Genomic DNA, 21,747 nt, shown 5'->3' with positions numbered 1-21,747 from the left:
TAGACGAAACGCGCGTATGGCGTATATACAAAATTTAGTCCTGGTATCTATGATGAGTTTCTTTTATCCGTTACGCCCGAATCCAAAAAAGTTAAAAAGGCCAAATAAAGTACGAAGTTGAAGAGCATAAATACATCTTAGGTAATCTATTCCGGAGGTAGTAAAGCTTTAGTTTTTCAAAAATTCAAAAGTTTTGTAAACAGTTAAGGACACAAACAAACTATTATTTTTATGAACCATAATGAAAAAGAATTACTTTGATGCCCTTAAAAAAGAAGAATTTTGTTATACTTCCTAAGCGCAATCATAATCTATTGTATATATCATATAAGAGGTAAACAACTTAACTGTAATAAAGTGTTAGCCATTAATATAGGAAAATATCAATTCATTTATAAGTATCAGCACTACAGTTGGATTGGAGATCTTCTCGAAAGTTGAAGGATGATAACATATTATTGTTGTTTTTAAGGAGAATCGACAATTATTTCAAAACTAAACACAACACTTATATAGAAATCACAATAACATTTCCGGACAATGTCTATAAAGGATTTGAAGGCAAGGTTCCCATATATTTTAGAGCAAATTCCCGTTAAAGGTGAAGATGATTGTCATTGTATTCTTTCTTTTGGCTTCAAACACACTTACAAATGCCGTCAGTGACAGAGTCGACGCACCATTACTTGATAATAACAATGCGCCACTAGTTGCCACCCTCGATTTGTCGAATGCCAATAAGCGTGTCAAAGAATATGTTAGTGAAGCAATGGAGAAAAAGATGGAAGGTCTGGTGAAGATGAAATTAGAAGAGGTTCTTACAGCATTGCATTTGGAGGAAGACGTAAAGCGATATATTGATAACGTGAAAACGAATCTGAAAGTCAACATAACTGATGATATAAAACGGATTACTGATGCACGGATTTTAGAAAAAGGTAATATAAATGAGTTCTTTTTACGAGATGATGATTTCAAATATGATTTTATATACTTAAACGAGCTATTATTTGTATCTATTTGAAAAATGGTAAAACGAAAGACTTTAAAATACGTGCTTCATCTCCACCAAACCATAACGTTTATGAGTAAAAACACATGTCGATCAGTTTGGTTTAAGAATAATGTGTACGTTTAGGAAAAAATTTCTTTCTGTGGACTGTCTCCAGGAAAAGCCTTGAAAAGTACGGGAATGTTAATATATAACAATACTGTCTCACAGACTAGTAAAATACCTGATATCAAACAAAGAAGGATGTAAATATAAGTCCATTCACTTTCTTTCATTTTCGAGTAGAAAATAACAGAAAGAAGCCATTTGTTTTGCCAGTGTAGGCAATATTTTTTCACATTTCTTTGTTATTTTTACATTGGATGTGACCTTAAGAGACCATACCAGTGTTATGTTCCTTCAGAAATTTCTGCAGAGGCCCCTTGGCCTTTTGACTGATAATCGAACGTATTTCGAATAAATACGCAGATATTATCGGGTGCAAAATAACATTGATTTCGTTATCGCTGTTCAATTCATTTCTTCAATGAATACTAGTGAGAATATTTTTGAAGAACATGAATTAAAAATGTGGAAAAAGTTTTGTCGTGAGAAATACCGGAACATACCAATAAAAAATCATAAATATCTATGTAAACATACCGAAAATTGTGTTTTGGAATGAACATTTCATTTAAATCAAGTGTATCGAATAATTGTAAGGTGAACGTATCTGTCTGGCAGGTATCATATTATTAGTTACACAGTGTGCAATTGTCCTAATATGAGAATTTTATTGACCCGATAAATTCCGTATTGCAGTAATTTCGTATTAGGACAATTGCACACTGTGTAACGCATTTATCCTTATTTTGTTATATTACATATTATCATATTCAAATTCAATATAAGAACAATATCAACCAAATATATTTTAGATATTGAATCTAAAATTGTGAAAAATTAAAAATATGAGGACTATAAAGCAATTCATTTTTTTTTATTAAGTCAATGGTAAAAGGGAGATAGTTCCAATTGACGTAATAAAAATGTACTGAAATATGTTAGGATAAAATCAGCCAATCAAATTGCGAGAAATTACTCTAAATCAGGATAATGTCATTTATTCATAATCCAATATAACTTGCGGTCTTCCGATGTTCAGTACTTCAGACCTTTGATTGAAATAAAAATCTGGACAAGCGACAATTGTGACAGAGATATGCACTTAATTAAGCATTTCAGAGTTTCAGGTCAAAAGACAAACACCTTTCGTTTGTTCCATAAAGGTTATCTAAAATAGTACTTTAGGCGTACGTAAATACTGCGTTATTTCAAAATCAAATGAAAACGTAAATTATACTTTAACATCAAATCATCCAACTCAGTCCAAAAAAAAAGAAGATAAATTGGATGTGGTATGACTGCTAATGAGACAGTCAGTTCATTTTAATCAATTTCTAAATTTTGTTTTGTATTTAACAGAACCACGTCGAAAAGATGACCGTGCATTGTCTATGTGCCTTGGAATCACGGGGAGCAGTAGTGGTCAAATCAGATCGGTCAGACGGAATTGTAGCAGCCAGACAACGTGTGAAACCATCTGCAAGGGAGCAAATGCCAGGTATTGATATATAGAAGATAACGATATAAACAATAGGATAAATTGTAAAGACATTTTCCAAAAGGGAAATTAAGTGTCAGCTGATAAACTTAAAACGACAATCGAAAATGACAATCAAACAAGTACTATAGCACATTTTTGCATCAAATGATTTTTTTTTTAAGTGTGTAGTTGCATTTGAAGTAACATTTCATTTAATGAACAAACTTCGATATTTTGTTAGCTAACTTTCATTGTTTTTCATTTAACAAATTATGCCTGGCACTAAAGGTCAAAGGGAAGACTTTGGACCAAAACGAGTGATGCTTGTTTACCTTTCGTGGCATTTATACCATACATATTCAAGACGAAAAGATTGACATAAATTGTTTGTTTGCTCACTTAATAAATATGAATTTTATTTTGAATTTGTGAAATAAATTAACATTTCCCATAGTAACTTATTTGTTAATGTTCGATATTCAAGAGAGGCGAAAAATACCTAAATGGACATTCAAACTCATTAGTTGCAAATAAACTTACAACGCCATGGCTAAAAAAGATTTAAAGAAACCCAACAACACAATGAACAAAACATCAAACAAAACATAGAAAAATGAAGACTGAACAACACGAACTCCACCAAAAACTCAGGTGCTCCGGAAGGTAAGGCAGATCTTGCTTCATATGTGGTACCCGTCGTGTGGCTCACGTTAGTACAAACCCAATAATAAGTCTAACTATGTAGGTCACATTTCGGTAAAAATAACATGTCATATTTCTTGTGAATCCGACTTTGAAGCTGTTTTACTTATCTTAGAATTTCATTTATGTTTCAGTTTGAAATGTTTCAACGCTCTGCATCTATATGCTTATCCATATTCTGTTGCACATTTGTATGGATACGGTGGATGTTCTGCCACATATTGTGGACCAAACTACTGCTGCTGCCACAAGTAATATCCAGATATATCAGTCTGAATAAATGCATCAAAATATATTCGAGATATTTCAACACAAACTGAAACTGTCGTTGTGTCATTATATTGATATGTTCTTTCAAAATATTAACAGATGTAGAGTTTAAATAAATGAATTTTACTTGTATTTTCAGTTTGTTTCCTCATTTGAATGGGTCATTTAACTCATAATAGTCAATAACGGTTATAAATCCGTGAGACACATTCATAAGGGATAACATTGTACAGTATTATGAAATTTTCCATACGACGGATCATGTTTATGTTCTATTGGCATGCTGTCATTTGTTGTGATAACATAAACTCATGTAAGACATAAATACGACAAGGGTTAATAATACCTTGATCATACTGCAAGTAATGTTTTGGTTCTGTTGGCATACTGGCATACGTCCTCATAATATTGTCGTCCATCAAAGCTTTGGCTCGGAAGAGACTAAAACATCCAGGGCTACACAATACACAACCAAAAACGTGTTCTGCTGATTTTTGCAACCAATGTCCAATAGCATATTCAAATTTCTGGTACCAAACCACTGGACCTGCAAGATAAAAAAAATTGTAGTGAATTTGTTTAAATATATAAACATGAACATTTAAAAACAGTGCACCTCAAAATTGAAACACCAAACATGACAAACTACCAGATCACACGTTAGTACTGTACAACACAAAAGTGTGCTTTTATTTAGAATTCAGTTTCAAGATATCTGAAATTTCGTTATTATACAAATGTGAATATGTAGTATGATTGCCAACGAGACAACTCTCCACCAAAACCAAATTACACAGCAGCTAGAAACTCTAGGTTACCATACGGCCTTCAATAATGAGAAAACTCAAGCCACATAGTCAGCTATAAAAAGCACCGAAATGACAAACGTAAAAATCTCCATACAACAAAAATAACAGCTTGATTTATATACAAAAACAATGATCGAAAAAAATATATGATATACAGCAACACAAGAAAACCACCAAAATACAGACTTCTGATTTGAAATCATACTGCAATGATGCTTTTTAATGTAGTCGTCATGTTCCTTTATTAATGAAATGGAATACTCGTAATAAATATGTGTGTTCAACAGTGTTTAAAATTTTGTAAATGTGTAAGAGCGATTAAGGGAGATGTATAAAAATTATATTTTTTTGACATTTCGTTTTTGATTGTCCCCTTGTTATTTTCAGTCTTTATTTATCGAATGTAAAGTTGGACGCGATGTTTTTCTTTAATTTCAGCAAACAAAATCTAAATCAAATATCGTCTTTTGCAGTAAGGGGAAGACGCACTAATGATGAATTATAGCTGTCTAGTACTGTTTCGATATTTTTACATCATTGGACTGTAAATTCGCCATACAATATTCATTTTTGTTTCATTATGAAGAGGGCTGATATGTTTTACTATTGTTTAAAGATAATAAAGCGTTATGATATATATTTTTTGTATTCTATTTAGTGATCTGCTAATTGTCTGTAAAGGAGGGATAATTATCGATTATTTTTAATGAGTGTTGTCAAATCGTACACTTGTGCCTAACCGGGAACTCTTATAATCGTTCGACCGATTAACCGATTAACCGGTAGTCGAAGGCCTTATCAATAATACCTTACACATAGATATAAGAAGATGTGGTATGGCTGTCAATTTGATTACCTTCCATTCAAGTCATACATTTACGTGTTTATAATACGATGAATTGAAGTTTGTCCTTTGGTATTACAAGTCTTATCTGTGAAGATTCCTGTCGAAGATTGGCTTTTAATAATCAAATACACAGAATTAACTACGGCGTTTGTACTAACTTCAGATTGAAAAATAAACAAAACCGTCTTGATCTTGTAGAATTGAATATGTCTGAAATCGATGATTCTGTGTTTTCTCTTGTTGTCTCCGAAAATAATCTGGAGTGTTTTAATTTAAATTGATGAATCCTGATACTCGTACCATCAAGTATACATTGATTACATTCACTTTGGATTTTTACCGTTTTTGGGTTAGCTTTTCGTTTAAAGTATGACAAAAACATGCACGACGGAGATTGCATATTTAAAATGTAGGTCTACACTATATTACTAATAATAGATCAAAAATGAAATAATGAAGTAAATCGTAAAATTTAATCGTATTACTGATTTAAAGTTACTGTTAAAAAACATGCAACTAATTATGTTTTCTTAAGATCTTGCCCCGAGCTGAGAGACAAGTTCTAATTAATTTTATATTTTTGGATTAACAATAGCAATCAATATACTGGATAATTGATCCGTCATATTAATTACCAGGACGACAATTTTTAAAGAAAACATAACTATTCAATGATTTCAATACAAATTAATATCAAATTTATTAAAATTGAAAAAAGTCTGGTTAATCGCTTAGCGTTTTTGGTATTCGGTATTCGGTAGTTCGAACGGTAAACCGGTTAACAGTTGACAACACTAATTTTAATACCCGATCCTCCTGGTTTAATGCGGCCACATGTTGCTCCGACTTTTGGATTTTTCTTCATTCTATCGATCAGTAACTGGAGAGCTTTTGGTGAAAAATCAACATCACCGTCCAAAGCCATTACATATGTATTTTCTGCCTGAAACATATTAAAGATGTATGCTTGAGAGTGTATATAAGGGGCACGGGCTGTCTTTAGGGCGAAAAAGTAGAAAAATCTTAATAATTTAAAATTGAATTAAAAATCTATTCTTGAAGTATCCGTAAAATATTTAAATAGATGTTAAACTTTAGAGAATATATGATATTGGAAATGGAAAAAAATTTATTTGTCTTGCTATAATTGAATGGTGCTTTGTTAGTTACAGTATGAATGCTTACAAAACAAAAATGTAAACAATGTACATTACACTACACAACTCAGAAAACTACCTGCTGAACTATGTCTTTGGGTAAAGCTTGGAATAATGATGATGCGCTTTCAAAATCTTCATCTAAAGGACTGCTTATTTCTTTTTCTACCAGTTTATATCCAAGCAAGTAATACATGTACATTATCTGTTACAATAGATGGATTGATGATCAAAATAAAGTTTAATAAATGAATATTGTGAATCCTTTTTTAAACTTGTAAAGCTACACAAGCCCGTTTAAAACTGATTAAGGACAGTAAAGAATTGAAACAATTGCAATCGTATGAATTGCAAACAACGTTGAATCACATTGTTCAGGTGATCCAGAACAAATATTTTGCTGAAAAATCAAGACTAAAACAGATTTGAGATTAAATACAACCAAGAGACAAAACAAAACTACTAAAACAGTCTTTCTCTAACGTTGTACTAGTCAACTGAAGGGATATTTTCTGACTATTTCTTAATGGTTAACTATGAAGTATACAGAAACCATTTTGATTCGGTAAACTGTTACAAAATATCTGTGTCGTATATGAATACAGATATGTTTCAACATTTGCCATAGTCACAATGACGTTCTCTTTCCTGATTTGTTACATCACCAGGAGGAAATGAACATCGGAAATTGCATAAGCAACACGACATCTTGTGTACAGAAACTATTAATGCTATTAAGATCTCTAGTTGTTTTGGCGAGTTTAGCCTTCTTAATCTCTAGGTGTTTAGGTGAGTTTAGCCTTCTTAATCTCTAGTTTTAAGTGTAGTGTTGGAGGACTGTTGCCTTTTTTGGCAATGGTTTTGGTTTGTCTTTATCGGCTTATTAGTTTTAACAGCATTTTCTTCCCTTTACAATCATATCGTAAGTTTGTTGATTCGAACATGACTGGCTATTGTTTGTTAATACTTGTAACACTTAAAATAAAAAATACTATTTATAAAACCCACGTTGATTGAACTTCTATTTGGCTATGTGAAATGTATGAATACGTATCCGTTTCAAGTTGATTCGTACCCGAAAGACAAATGTATTGTAAACATATCAACATAAAAACAATACTTATGTTGAAATATATCAAGTAAAAAGGTAGCATCAACTGTAGAATCGACACTGTCATCGATTTATAAACAGAGTGTATACAACAAACATTAATGCAAAATTGTAATGAAGACCTTTATGTGAAGATTTTTTATCATCTTTCATTAAGCATTCACAATAAACGTTGCATCTCTGTAACTTTAAACACTTTGGATTTCAGTAATATAATCTGGCATTAATATTCACCTCTACCAGAAAGTGTGTCGTGTACAAGATAGAAACCCTTTCACTGAAATTCATGGTCAACAATTTAGTTTAATTTAGTCATTTCTTTGGATTTATATAAAAATCGTTTCGACTCTCACACTTTCAAATCCTTGGAGGCAAACAAACTTAACAAGATTACAAACCGCTATTTATAATAGAAGATTTAAAGCCTTCAAGGAAAAAAAAACCTATGTGCATAGGTACCAATATTGATTCAGCGGTTTGACTTTAATATCCCTTGTAGTTTGGGTTGAATGGATGGTGTATCTGCCTTCTTATGTATAAAATTTGTTTAAACCGAAAAAACAATCGATTTTTCTTGTTTATTATAGCTTGGACCGCTGTCAATATTAAAAAAAATAAACTAAAGTTTTCCCATTTATCTCTAAAGGTAGTACCAAAATGTCGGTTCTTGCTATTCTTTTGATGACTATTTCTGTCAATTTCTGGGGGCATATAAACTGTTTTGTAGCAATATTTTCGGTTAACGTTGTGAATTTTTTCTACGCCAGAATGCCGTCCTACCTAGGCCAAATTACACTTTATAAAACCTGCGACTAGTATGTTTTATAGTAGTCTCAGATAAAACACATAAAAAACGGTTAAATTTTTCGTTTTACCTGTGACCATCTTTTCTTGTGCCTTATTTTGTCCTTGTCTTTAAGATGAACAACAAGCTTATTTTCTCCAGGCAGAGTATAATTCAGTCTTCCACCATAGGGGGTAACAACTTTGTCCGGAGGTAACATATTTATCGGAATTTTATATACATCACTGAAATACATAAAAGCATATTGCCAATTTTTAACCATTGATCCCTGGTCGCTTATATTCAGCATACAATTGAAACATAAAGATAAGTAGAAACGGTATGGTGCTAAAGAAGCCAATTATAATATTAGGTCACCATACGACATTAAACAATGAATATATGGTAAGCTATACAACTTGTCACACTTCAACGACCTATTGTATGCTGGCAAGTGAATCGAAAAATTATACATCTTAGTGTGTTTGTGTGTATAAGTGCAATTGTTTGGTTGGTTTTTTTTTACATTTTGGTATTGTCTTAGTTACGTTTATATTGTATTTTGTAGTAATTTCAGTTTACCCAGTTTTAAATGTATAATATTGGTAAATTTTGGTCGTGATTATCTAGATTGAAAATGTTTCTATTATAAATCGAGATAACTTCCAACATAAAAAACTTTCTTACCGAAAAAGTAGAAACACAAACCAAACAGTAAACGTAAACTTTAAAGAAAAAAAGAGAACAACATTAACACAGAATAAGTCATACATGATTTAAAAAAATAAATAAATAATTTACGTTCCAGCTTCAGTGACGATTTCCATTAGCTGTTTCACAAATTCATTTGGCTCACGTTTTCCTTCTATAGTTTCCATAGCATCATCAAACAATATATGAGCTGTTAAAAGATAAAGCAATCATTATTTTTATAGCATAAAATTTACTATTCTAGTATAAGGAACAATAAAGTGGTAGACAATTATTGTCTCCTTTGGCTTTCAGGCAACCACAGTAAGCTTTGCAATGTGTTTTTTTCACTGCTTTTATTTATATTCAGCCAATTTTGTTTGTCGTCCGTATTTTTGCCTTTTAATTTTACCATTTTTTAATTTCTACATGACTATTTTTTTGTTTACATCACAGTCATAAAATGTAAAGTCACGGTTATTTGAACCGGCGAACAGGCAACTATCGCCAAGTTTTTCAGCTGCTGCTTGGTGAGTATAAAATGAGATATTATATTTTTCGATAATGTTAGTATATTTTTTTTTCCTGCGTGTGCATTCTTTAAGTCCATATCCATTTTTAATTATCCTTCGTCCTAATAAAACCACAGATGATGCAAACAACAAAAAATATTGAGATCAGTTGAAAGATTTTCCCACTTTATTATATATAAATATACCAAGCTCTAAAACTTAACTAACGGTTACCTTCAAATTTATAGTAGTCTCTGTTGATAGCATCTTTGTCCAGTTTAGAACCGAACAGACTACGATTAGTTGGCACTTTAACTTCATATTTGGCAATTTCTCGGGCTGCTTGGTCCATATCCAACCTGAAAAAAAAATGAAATAGGATAACAGATTGAGATTAGATGTAAATAAAAGTGCTGGTTAAAACGATATAGCTATATGAAATCTATCTTTAAAATGGGTATCAACATAAGAAATTAGTTAACTGAAAGAAAATAGAAACACAAAATTGCATGACATCAACACGAAATCAATGACGCGTATTCGTCACTGAAAGTTGATACTATACAGATATGAAATGCATTATAGATTATGAAATACAACTTATCTAGATATAGGTTGTCAAAAAATCCAAAAAAAAAAATGTAATGGAACTCGTCAAAGAATCCAAACTTTTCAATTTGGTACGTTAAAAGTGCGTTTCGTTTACAAAAGACTAAACAGGTCAACACTCCAATTAAAAACGTTTTATAAAAAGGTCAAATAAGGTACCCTAGTTAAGGAGCATTAAGGACTCGAAATTCCGTAAATTGTAATGTCCGTCGAATGCATGTGCACAGGAGCACCTGGTATCTTGTGATCCCTTTTTAGACTAAAAGCAATGAGATTATCAACGATTGAATAAATAACTAAATTTAACAACTGCAAAGGAGGGAAATGGGAAGAATGATTATTCGAACAATTATTGATAAAGCGATTGTATATATGCAATCAACATCTAAATAAAAGTTCTTTTTGGATAAATAAGTGTTCATTCAATATAGACAAAACTCTATTCTGGACAAATAGTGAATTATTGCAGCCAACCAAACAGAAAAATAACAGAGCCTTGAAAAGAGTTGAAACCCATTCTCTCATTGCAATATTCAGCCTCACATCAATATTTGTTGTTGATCAAACATTTATTGAAAAATATCCACCAGAGCTTGTTCATTTTAATGGTTTCGTCGGTGTGATACGGAAAACCAAAATACACTATCGCTTGCTATGATCTGAATTAAATCGGATCTTTCATTTTACTCTGTAAGATTTGTTTTACGTTGCTAACACGCCTCACCACGATTAACACATTTAATGGAGCTTATACATAGTACAACATTTGTGCTCGATACATCAAATCCAAATGTCTGGATTTGTTGATTTCTTAAAACTTATCACGATAATCATCTATACTACTTAAGGAAGAGACCGGTATCATTGGGCCGCAATTACTCTGAAACCATACAAAGTGGAGTATTTGTGACCTGATGTATAAGTGTAGTGTTTTGTTCTCCCTAAGTTTGTCTTTAAATCAATCTTTTTTCCACAGAAAACGCCATTTTTTAGAAAATGAACAAATTCAAAGATCGTAATCGCATGCCCTGTCGCCGTACTACCCGCCTGCGAAATTCAACTGAAACAGTTTGTTTCAATACTTGCCCAATTATACCGTGTATTGAATTTAAGGTATTAAAAAAACCAAGTGGTAATGGATTGCACGAGAAAGGGATAGTTGTAAATAAAACGGATAGTGATAGCCTCCTCTCCTCTATATAGGATTAATAAATCTATATAATTTGTTCACAATCTATAATGTTTTGAATTTCAACCAAACAAAAGGGGTTCAAATTCAAGGTGTTGTCCAAAAAAATGGTAAAGAATTAAATGAGAAAGGGATAGTACATGAAACGGATTATGAACCCTTCATCTCGCTCACAAGAAGAATGTAATGGGAGGTACGGTTATGAAAGTAAAGAAATAGTCACCGTCCTATATTTCTCGGGAAAATGGTGGAAAAAAAATTACGGTACAAAATGGCAAACGATCCTTCGAGGTTCCAAAGGTAAAAGTCCAAAATGGTCGAATCGAAATATCGGACAAAACATTCAACTATACATGATGAACATAATCCTAAGCCTACTACGTATGAAAGTTTCCTATCATACGGTCGCAGAAGAGTTGCTGCCACATGGGAGATGGGAGGAAAGACAATCTGATTACTTTATCCCTACCGGCAATTGATCGACAGGACCCTATTAAATGTAAAGAGAAATTTACATACCTGAACAAAGTTTTCATAATTTGCTTCATTTCGGTTCTATTTTCATGCCACATCGTTGCACAAATATAGACCTTCGTCGGTATAGATTCTTCATATTTCTTGGACTCGGTTGTACCAGAAACAATCCTTCTGCTGTGTAATAAAGATATATCGGCTATCGGACTGCAGTAATGGGGTAAGACAAATAATCTGTAATAAGAACAATACATAAAGGTTGAAACACTTAAAAAAAATGTACGTAATAAAACAATAAAACAATTGGCAATTTTTAAAGTGACGGCTTCTGTGTGCATTTTCTTATTCTCATCTCAACATATTTATTACAGATGTAGAGCTGCGAATCTTGTCAAAAAAAATTTACTATAGCTGTCGATCTAGTAGGTTTTACAACCGCAATATATTATTCATGCTTATAATGTGTGACCAATAATATACTGACCGACTTTAGAAACGCAACACTGATTAGTTTTTTGAAATTTTTGAATGAATGTGTCAGCGTCAATAGCGATGACTGCCTGTGACAAACGCCAAAATGATTGTCAGAAAGGTCAACCAATTCTGTTCGACATGTTTTAAGTTCTGTTTTACATTCTCATTTTGCCTTTGTTCAACCCATTAAAAATGGTTTTGGCAATGATGCGGTTGAAACTTAAGAACTTCAAATGTTTTTTCTCAGCTGGTTCTTTGACAGTTTAGTTTATGGGAAACATTTATGGCATAAATCTGTGCGCAATGGCATTCTACAATTTAATAAACAGTTTACGTTGAGGCCGTAAACATGTCTCGCAAATGACGTTGCGTAATCGAATTCTAGTGACACTGCATTGTCACTACATGTTCATCTAGTCATGGATGGTCAGCAACAAATCCCGTCTACCTGTATCATTGTCGGAAGGACAGTAAGACGAGTTTCTGAAGTCAAACTGTATTTTTGCAGCACGTTCACGTTTTTCTGCTGGCAGTATTCTTATAGGCAGATTAGTTTTTGTTCATCAGTCTTGACAATATGGAGATGCAACATTGTTCAACTGATTTTAGTGAGCCCAAGGATTAAAAGAACTGTTTCATGAAGCAAAAAGAACTGAAAAAATATTTTATAGGTTCCAAATTTCGCTTTAAAAAATTCGTGCGGCTTCAAAAATTCGTAGTGTTCAATAAACACAGGTAAGTCAGATGTTGAATTTTTCTCAAGAGAAAGAAGTATGATAAGCATGAATACTAGTTGTATAAAAATCAAAAATGATTTGGCAAAAATATCAACAAAATGAGTGTTACGTTTTTAAAGTCGGTCAGTATATGACCAGGAACCCATCGTTAGAAAGACAACTCAATAGAGAATCCGACAAAAAAGAAATGCTATTGACGCATTATGTCGTTCGTTTATTTTGAATCTACCTCATTTGGTTAACCGGGCCATTTCGAAATTGACCATAATGTACGAATCTTATCTTTATTGCCTCAAGTCAAACACATTTGTGAATAATTTCAACAGACAATAGACCTGCCTTCGACACAAAATTCACCAAATAACAAAATTTTCAGACAAAACGAAAAGCAGTCAGGAACTTACGATGATCCTATCTTATGACATGCGCCTACACTTATTGTTGGGGTGAAAACAATATTATAGTTATTATTATAAAAATTAATCTCTTCATTTTCGCGCTACCTGATCTTTAATCATGTCATATTCTTATAATTGCTACTTCATTAAAATTTACATCGATAAAAATGAACTCACTTGTACTCAAATGTTAGTCTGTTGTGTGGGCTGTACCAAATATGACGGCAAATCCACAACTGCGATAACCATGCTATGACGAAAATGGCGACCATGACGTATAAGTCCATATTATCAACATCTTTAATGAAAGTATTAGATATCCAGTTGTCGGTTACTCGTGATATTACAATTATCCCAACATATACTGGAGCACCTAAAGCTAGTGCCACACAAAAACAAATCCGATCCATGCAAACTTTAGTGGCTAATACTGCCGCATAATACAGCCCCATACACACGAAGAAATGAACAAGGAACGGCGTCATCAGCGAAGGATCAGCATAATGTGTGCACCTAGTACTGTTCAACTGAGATATTGAACATTCAATGTGAAGCTCTGGTTTCATTTCGAAAGCAATTTCTGGTCGATGGATATTTTGCGCAAAATAAGTGGGGAACAGAACGATAATAAGAAGAAGGCGACAGAAGCTAGTAACTAGTGTTGACGCACAGTGTGTCTCAATTCTGTTCTCATAAGCAAATAATGTTTTAAACACTCTTGATGTACTAGAATATTTGAAATAAGTCTCAAACCATCGAACACTCACAAGAACAGAAGAGAATATCATCCAGAATGTTTCTTCCGTTGTTATCTGGTCCTTGAAAGATTTATAAAGTGGGACTGCACATACGGCTGCTGCTTGCAGTAAAATTGAAAGAATATTTAAGATTTGTTTACAAAATCTCTTGGTACATTTCCTTCGGTATGAAATTGTATGAAGAATGGAAGGAACCAATGGCATTCCAGCCAAGAAAGCGCACACTTCAATAGAGTTAAGTTTTGGCATAACCAAGAAAACGATTATTCCTAGACAAAACATGTGTAGGCATTCTTTAACAACCATCTGGAATAAATCATAGACAACACACGTAAACAGCTAGTTGAAAACCTTTTAAACAGGTTATAAAATATGAACGACTGGAAACATTACGTTATACATTTGTTTCAATATATATAAGTCAACAACATCATCATCATCATCTATACGGTTATGGCAGAAGACTATAGAAGTAGGATTTACTTGTGTCTCGTCCCTTTTGTATATTTAAGCAAATGAAATATATTTATTAAACTCATCTATACTGTATTTGTTTTATATACATTTGATGTCAGCTGCTTAATTATTCAGAAAATAACTCATTCATTGTTGTTAGTTGAAATACTCATTCATTATTGATAGTTGAAATCTCACTCATTCATTACTGTTAGTTGAAATACTCACTCATTCATTATTGTTAGTTGAAATACTCACTCATTCATTGTTGTTAGTTGAAATACTAAGAAAATATATAAGTCATTCATTTGTGTTTGTTAAAGTATTAAGAAACTAACTCTTTTATTGGTGTTTGTTTAAATAATTTGAATAGTTTAATCATTTTTTACTCACAACAACCATCTGTGCAATAGTTGGTAACGCACGTTTTCCAAACACAAATCTGAAGAATGATAGCAGTAGCTTAACAGCGTCAGGAATCGTCAAAATAAACAGGAGATAATAAGCGATGGCATCTTTTGCTAAATTTGTCTAAAATGAAAATGTAAAAACGAAATGAGGCAAACATCGTTTTTTTCTTGTAGCCAGTTTTTCAGGACTATTTTGTTTTATTGAATTAATTTACCTTTAATACACTATTTTATTGAGGCCAAACTTTTCTAGATTCAGTGCTATTTAGAACTGGGCATATTGTATGTACGATTGTTTAATGTTGAAGACCTCTAGACTTCATTGATCTTCATTTGTTTTATCTATTTTTAGGTCGCCGTATTAAAGAATACCATCGTCTTTTAACCAAATCGATGACATCGTTTTTTTTCCTCCGTGATCGAGTTTTAAGCCTCATGTTAGTGAAGTTAATCGGTTGTGTCTCTTATTTCGTATTTGTAGAATAGATAATAACCATTCATATACATACAAGTATGACACAAATCTAAATAGAATAAAATCTAACTCACTGAAAATCTTGATTTATTTTCTTTGTTGAATTCATTTGTGAGGATTTGAAGTGAAGCTTTGGTGACGATGGATCCCCCAAATACAAGAAAGAAAAACACTAAGTAGGCTACTACTTTCAAGACCCTTAGTAAAGTATCTGTTGCTCCAGACGCTTTTTCTTTTTCGTTTTCGGAAACATCCTTTCGGAAGATATCCCAGTAATTCATCTTTCCATTTGATAATCCGCTGGAATATAAAATAAATTAAGAAGTATATCATAAGCAGCATGATACGATTGCAATATGTTGGTGGAGAGAAGTTTATTAGATTGTTCAAGCATACTGACGTTGCGGCCGTAAACATGTCTCTAAAAAGGACGTTGTATGCTCAACTTATATAGACATGGCGCAAAAAAACTTTTAAAAAATCATTTAAAAGATTCAAATTTCGCTTTAAGACATTAGTACGACTTCAAAAATCCGGTATGTTCAATAACCTCAGGTAAGTCAGGCACTTACTTTGTTTTCTAAGATAAAGATATGTATGGATAGTAGTTCTATGAGAATCAATCATGTGTTGGTAAAAACATTACAAAAATGTAAGTTGATTTTCTAAAGTCTGTCAGTATAATTTTTATATACATTACGTCTAATGACTATATTCTAAATTCTTACTTAATTCTTTTCCTCCCTTGGTCCTCACTTTCCATTTCGTTTGTGTTGTCGACGAGTAAACAAATATTGTCCCTTTTCTTTACAAGTATTATGAAACCCTTAAATCCTCTGAAATATAGAAAATAATATATTACCGACAGTCATTACAAAAGACAACGTATTCAATTAAATTAATTAAAATGATTACTAGTAACCGACATTTGACATGCTATACTATAATCAACAACGGGGTAGTCTAAGAAATAATGAAAGGCAATACGGGTACTTGTAGACAGCTTTGCATATGTAGCAATAGTCAGTATAATATGATCTAAATATCAGAGTCCTTGATGCCATAAAGCAACGACAAGCTGCAGAAACTCATTATTTAAACGATGAGCAACGATAGGAATCTTATCAAAAGATGACGGTTCACTAAAATCCGATATGAAAACTAATCAATTGTAGAACTGTTGTTTCAAGTTTTACTTTACCCACGTAATAAACAAATATATATTTCGATTAAAATCTTGATTTGTAATGTCTCTCTGGTAGCCATGTCCATTTGTTTTCTCGATAACAATTAAGCAATTGATTACCGTGCTTATGAATTGGGAAACTGAATAATACCAATATATATATAATTCATTAAGTTTCAAAGTTGATTGAATCGCTGAGATTTAATGAATATTAGAGATAAAGGATACTACAGATACAGTTAAGTCGGCCTCATATCTTGACTTATATCTAGAAATTGACAATGAGGGTCAGTTGAAAACGAAACTTTACGACAAAGAGATGATTTCAGCTTTCCAATTGTTAACTTTTCATTTCTAAGTACAACATTCCAGCAGCACCTGCATACGGGGTATATATCTCCCAATTGATACGATATTCCCGTGCTTGCATTTCCTATCATGATTTTCTTGATAGAGGGTTGCTGCTCACAAGGAAGCTATTAAACCAAGAGTTCCAAATGGTAAAGTTGAAATCATCCCTTCGTAAATTTTACGGGACGCCATCACGAGTTGGTTGACCGTTATGGAATTACCGTTTCACAAATGATATCGGATAACTACAATCCCCTTCCCTTTCATGAATGTGACCTACCGAATTAGACTCTTTACCGGATTTTTTATCACATAAGCAACACGACGGGTGCCACATGAGGAGCAGGATCTGCTTATCCTTATGAGCACCTGAGATCACCCCTAGTTTCTGGTGGGGTTCGTGGGGTTTATTCTTTAGTTTTATATGTTGTGTTATTGTACTATTGTTTGTCTGTTTGTCTTTTTCATTTTTAGCCATGGCGTTGTCAGTTTATTTTAGATTTATTAGTTTGACTGTCCCTTTGGTATCTTTCGTCCCTCTTTTAAATGTTAAATGAATTTTATCGGATCCGGTTAATAAATCTAATTTAGTTATTCACAAAACTCATTCATAAAAATTTCATGCATTTTAGTGAAGCTTTAAACAACTTTGTGGAAATAAACATTCCCATTAACACAGTTTCAATCATAACATACAATTTAAATTCGTTATAGATATGAAAATAGAATGAAAATGGGTTTGCGTGCTGAAAATAAATATTAATACACGAGATGTTCTAATGTACTGACCAAACATACTTTTTATACGTTACACAGATAATTATTTTATGATTTATTTACATAAATGTATGCATAGTAACAAACAGTTCTAACAAGAGTTTCAATTTTTTTTTAAAAGATAACTAAAAATGAATTTTCAAAACATTCAGATTTAAAAATCAAATTTCTCCCAATAGTTCGGATAAAAAAGACAAACAAGGGAAATAAAAAAAAAAACATAAGGGAACAGCATCCACCTTTATGCAATTCACAATGAAAAATGATAAAAGTATCATACACATTTTGCCAAACTATTCCTGATGCATTATTTGTTTTAATTTGCTAAACCTAATAACATGAGAAAACTATTGTCAAAAACTCATATAATAGATAACTTACCAATTGCATTTTTCTTTTGGAATATGCAGGAATGAATCCGGAAGTTTATTTCCTTTTAAACGACGCACAATGTACGGACGATCTCAAACTTTTGTAAAAGGAGTAATTCAATTTCATACAAAAGAACACTTGAGAGGTGATCTTTAAGGGATTTTATATATCATAAACATTCTTGACTGATTTTTGCAAGTTATAATAATCATAATTATATTCTTTATATAGTACATAATTATTCTCTGCATAATTAGTCTTAAACAGTTGTCATTATTTGTTCAAACTGACAACACGGGTAGCTTTAAAGATTTAAATAATTCAACCCTCAACAATTTGTTTGGTTATTGACACCTTTTCTTTGCTAAATATTATTTTGTCGCCTGCTTTCTTCACATAATGAAGCTGATGTGCAGTTCCGTGTAGGTGACAGGGAAACAATTAACATCAGTTGAATTGTTACACAATAAACATATAATGTGTCCTTTAGTCGCTTTTTCCATGGAAAATATGTATTGTTTTCTTTAAATAATACAACTTCGCAGTTTATACAGGCTATAGGGAAGTATTGCACTTATAAATAAATTATTGGGCACATATTTGTATAAATGACGAAGGAGTTACTATAAAAATTCACTATATATTGAAAATGATGTTAGGTTATATCTAACATATCTTGACTTACATCTAGAAATTGACAATGAGGGTCGGTTGAAAACAAAACTTTACGACAAAAGAGATGATTTCAGCTTTCCAATTGTGAACTTTCCATTTCTAAGTAGCAACATTCCAGCAGCACCTGCATACGGGTATATATCTCCCAATTGATACGATATTCCCGTGCTTGCATTTCCTATCATGATTTTCTTGATAGAGGTTTGCTGCTCACAAGGAAGCTATTAAACCAAGAGTTCCAAATGGTGAAGTTGAAATCATCCCTTCGTAAATTTTACGGACGCCATCACGAGTTGGTTGACCGTTATGGAATAACCGTTTCACAAATGATATCGGATATGTTCCTTACGTCGTAACTACAATCCCCTTCCCTTTCATGAATATGACCTACCGAATTAGACTATTTACCGGATTTGTAATCACATAAGCAATACGACGGGTGCCACATGTGGAGCAGGATCTGCTTACCCTTCCGGAGCACCTGAGATCACCCCTAGTTTTTGGTGGGGTTCGTGTTGTTTATTCTTTAGTTTTCTATGTTCTGTCGTGTGTACTATTGTTTTTCTGTTTGTCTTTTTCATTTTTAGCCATGGCGTTGTCAGTTTGTTTGGATTTATGAGATTGACTGTCCCTTTGGTATCTTTCGTCCCTCTTTTATATCCCAACGGGAAAGAGAATGCAACCCAAAGACACATATACAAAAAAATATCATATTCGAGTCTTCAACAATGTACAATCTATACAATATGGTAAGCTATAAAAAATCTGTTTAAGCAAAGACACATATACAAAAAAATATCATATTCGAGTCTTCAACAATGTACAATCTATACAATATGGTAAGCTATAAAAAATCTGTTTAAGCAAACAAAATGAAACAATTACAGATCTACCGTTATGGAATATCTATTTTAATTGGCGTTAAAACAACCCTGTCCTCCTTGAATGTGACCTTTCGAATTTGACTTATCGCCGGGTTTGTACTTATATTATCAACACGGCGGAAGTTACATATGGAGCGGTATCTTTCTACCCTTTCGGAGCTCCCAAGATCTGCTCCGGTTATTTTCATCGGTTTCGTGTTGCTCTGTCTTTAGTTTTGTATGATGTGTTTTCGTATACTGATATTTGTCTTTCGGTCGTTTTTCTGGGTGTTTTTTTTTTGCCATGGCATGGTCAATATAAAAAAGAAAATATGATATGATTGCCAATGAGACAACTCTCCACAACTTCAAGAGACCAAAAAGACACAGAAATTAACAACTATAGGTAACTGTACGGTCTTTTACAATGAGCAAAACCCATACCGCTTATCAAGTCAGCTATACGAGGCTTCGAAATGACATATGTAAGACAATTCAGTTTGTTTTCGATAGATAAGTGTGAATTTCCCTATGGAACCCATCGAATTTCTATTACAATCAATTATCATCACCAAATTCTCCAAATAAAAATAAAAAATATTAGGACATGACATAAGGCAACCTCCTACGAGTTTATTAACCTCTGACAGGCACTGGAACATGTGGCAGAGTTGCAATATTTTTTTTTATTTTTTTTTATCTTAAACCTTCCCTTTATTATCACCAGTGGACTGACTATTTCTACGTAAAGGAGCAGGAAGTTTTTGAATCTTAAGTTGTTGATTAGCGAAGCAATCAATTGATCGAACTATGTCTTTTTTCTGCTTTTCATCGACACAACATATTTATGAAAAAGATTTTATGTCAAATAAAACCTCATTACCTATTAATAGGTAAATTCAATCGAAATCTATCAAACGACTGAAATCTCGTAATGAATGTACAAAAAGTATATATAGCCATAAGTTTTTAAACTATCCCAACAAAAAATGTTAATTTTTTCATAATTTGTTGTTTGTGTGACATGCTTTAACGAATATAAAAGAACGCAACTTATAACGAAAATTCAGACCTCTGACACACACTACAACATCATGGTGACAGAGTACCTTAAACCTCCCCCCTTTTTATTATCGCCAGTGGACTGACTATTTCTACGTAATGGAGCAGATAGTTGTAAAATTATAAGTTGTTAATTAGCGAAGCAGACAATTGATGTCTTTCTCTGCTTTTCAGCGACACAACCAAATACTTCATAATTATTTATAAAAATGTTTTAAATTCAAAGCGACATCACCTATAAAATAGGTAAATTCAATCGAAATCTATTAAACGACAAAAAAATCGTAATAATTGCACAATGAAAGTATATATAGCCATAAGATTTTAAACTATCCCAACAAAACAATGTTTATTGTTTCATATTTTTCTTGTTCTTTAGTTTGACACGCTTTAGCGAATTCGTGATGTATTAAATGTAACAATTTGTGCAAATGCGTATATCAGTTTCTGATTTTTGTTTATCCTTTGCAATGAGTACCATTGTACTAAGAAGAACATTGAAAGGTAGTGTTGATGAAAATCCTAGTATTTTACTTCTATATTGAATTTTTCTGTTCTTTACATTTTTGTTGACATTGATTTGAAGGGTAGTAAAAAAAAAACCGCTCCGGTAAATCGTTTTAGTGAAAAAAATGAAATATAAAATAAAACAATTCTTCAACCAAGTCACAATGTATAAAAAAAAAGTTAACAGTATAATAGGCCAAAGTATGGCTTTCATCACCGATCCTTAAGCTTGACTCACACCTAACAGAAAGCTATATAAAAAAAAAAATGACTGGTGTTGAACAATTCAAACAGGAAAACCATTGGTCAATGCTATATATAAACGAGAAACACCTATAAACCACACCAACAATCGAAAACCACTGACCAACAGGCTTCTTACCTTCGTTTGTTCTTTTTTTTCTGTGTTTACTTTTTGGTAAACACTGCTATTATAGCTATATGCATGTTAGATTGTATTCAATATCTTTGTTTTTATTCAAACTACCAACGTTT

The 21,747-nt window shown here is 32.4% G+C and overlaps 1 protein-coding gene and 1 long non-coding RNA gene across 2 annotated transcripts; one reads left to right on the top strand and one right to left on the bottom strand.

Annotated features, from left to right (window-relative positions):
* Positions 1-540: 540 nt before the first annotated feature.
* Positions 541-3,701, top strand: LOC143072588 (uncharacterized). The gene is made up of 3 exons (XR_012977245.1): positions 541-938; positions 2,477-2,615; positions 3,434-3,701. It is a non-coding gene; the product is annotated as an uncharacterized LOC143072588 (long non-coding RNA).
* A 2,748-nt stretch (positions 3,702-6,449) lies between these two features.
* LOC143071057 (chitin synthase chs-2-like) lies at positions 6,450-18,304 on the bottom strand. Its single transcript, XM_076245134.1, has 10 exons — positions 18,155-18,304; positions 16,188-16,295; positions 15,534-15,759; positions 14,968-15,105; positions 13,538-14,424; positions 11,797-11,985; positions 9,714-9,838; positions 9,079-9,178; positions 8,369-8,522; positions 6,450-6,587 (listed from the first exon to the last, which is right to left on the bottom strand). Exons 2-10 carry the CDS (start codon positions 16,220-16,222, stop codon positions 6,450-6,452), a joined length of 1,992 nt encoding a protein of 663 aa, XP_076101249.1. The 5' UTR covers positions 16,223-16,295; positions 18,155-18,304.
* Positions 18,305-21,747: the final 3,443 nt, after the last annotated feature.

The sequence above is a fragment of the Mytilus galloprovincialis genome, chromosome 4 (assembly GCF_965363235.1).
Source record: "Mytilus galloprovincialis chromosome 4, xbMytGall1.hap1.1, whole genome shotgun sequence".
Lineage (NCBI taxonomy): Eukaryota > Metazoa > Mollusca > Bivalvia > Mytilida > Mytilidae > Mytilus > Mytilus galloprovincialis.
Note: the sequence above shows the minus strand (reverse complement) of the source record. Positions and strands in the feature narration are given on the sequence as shown.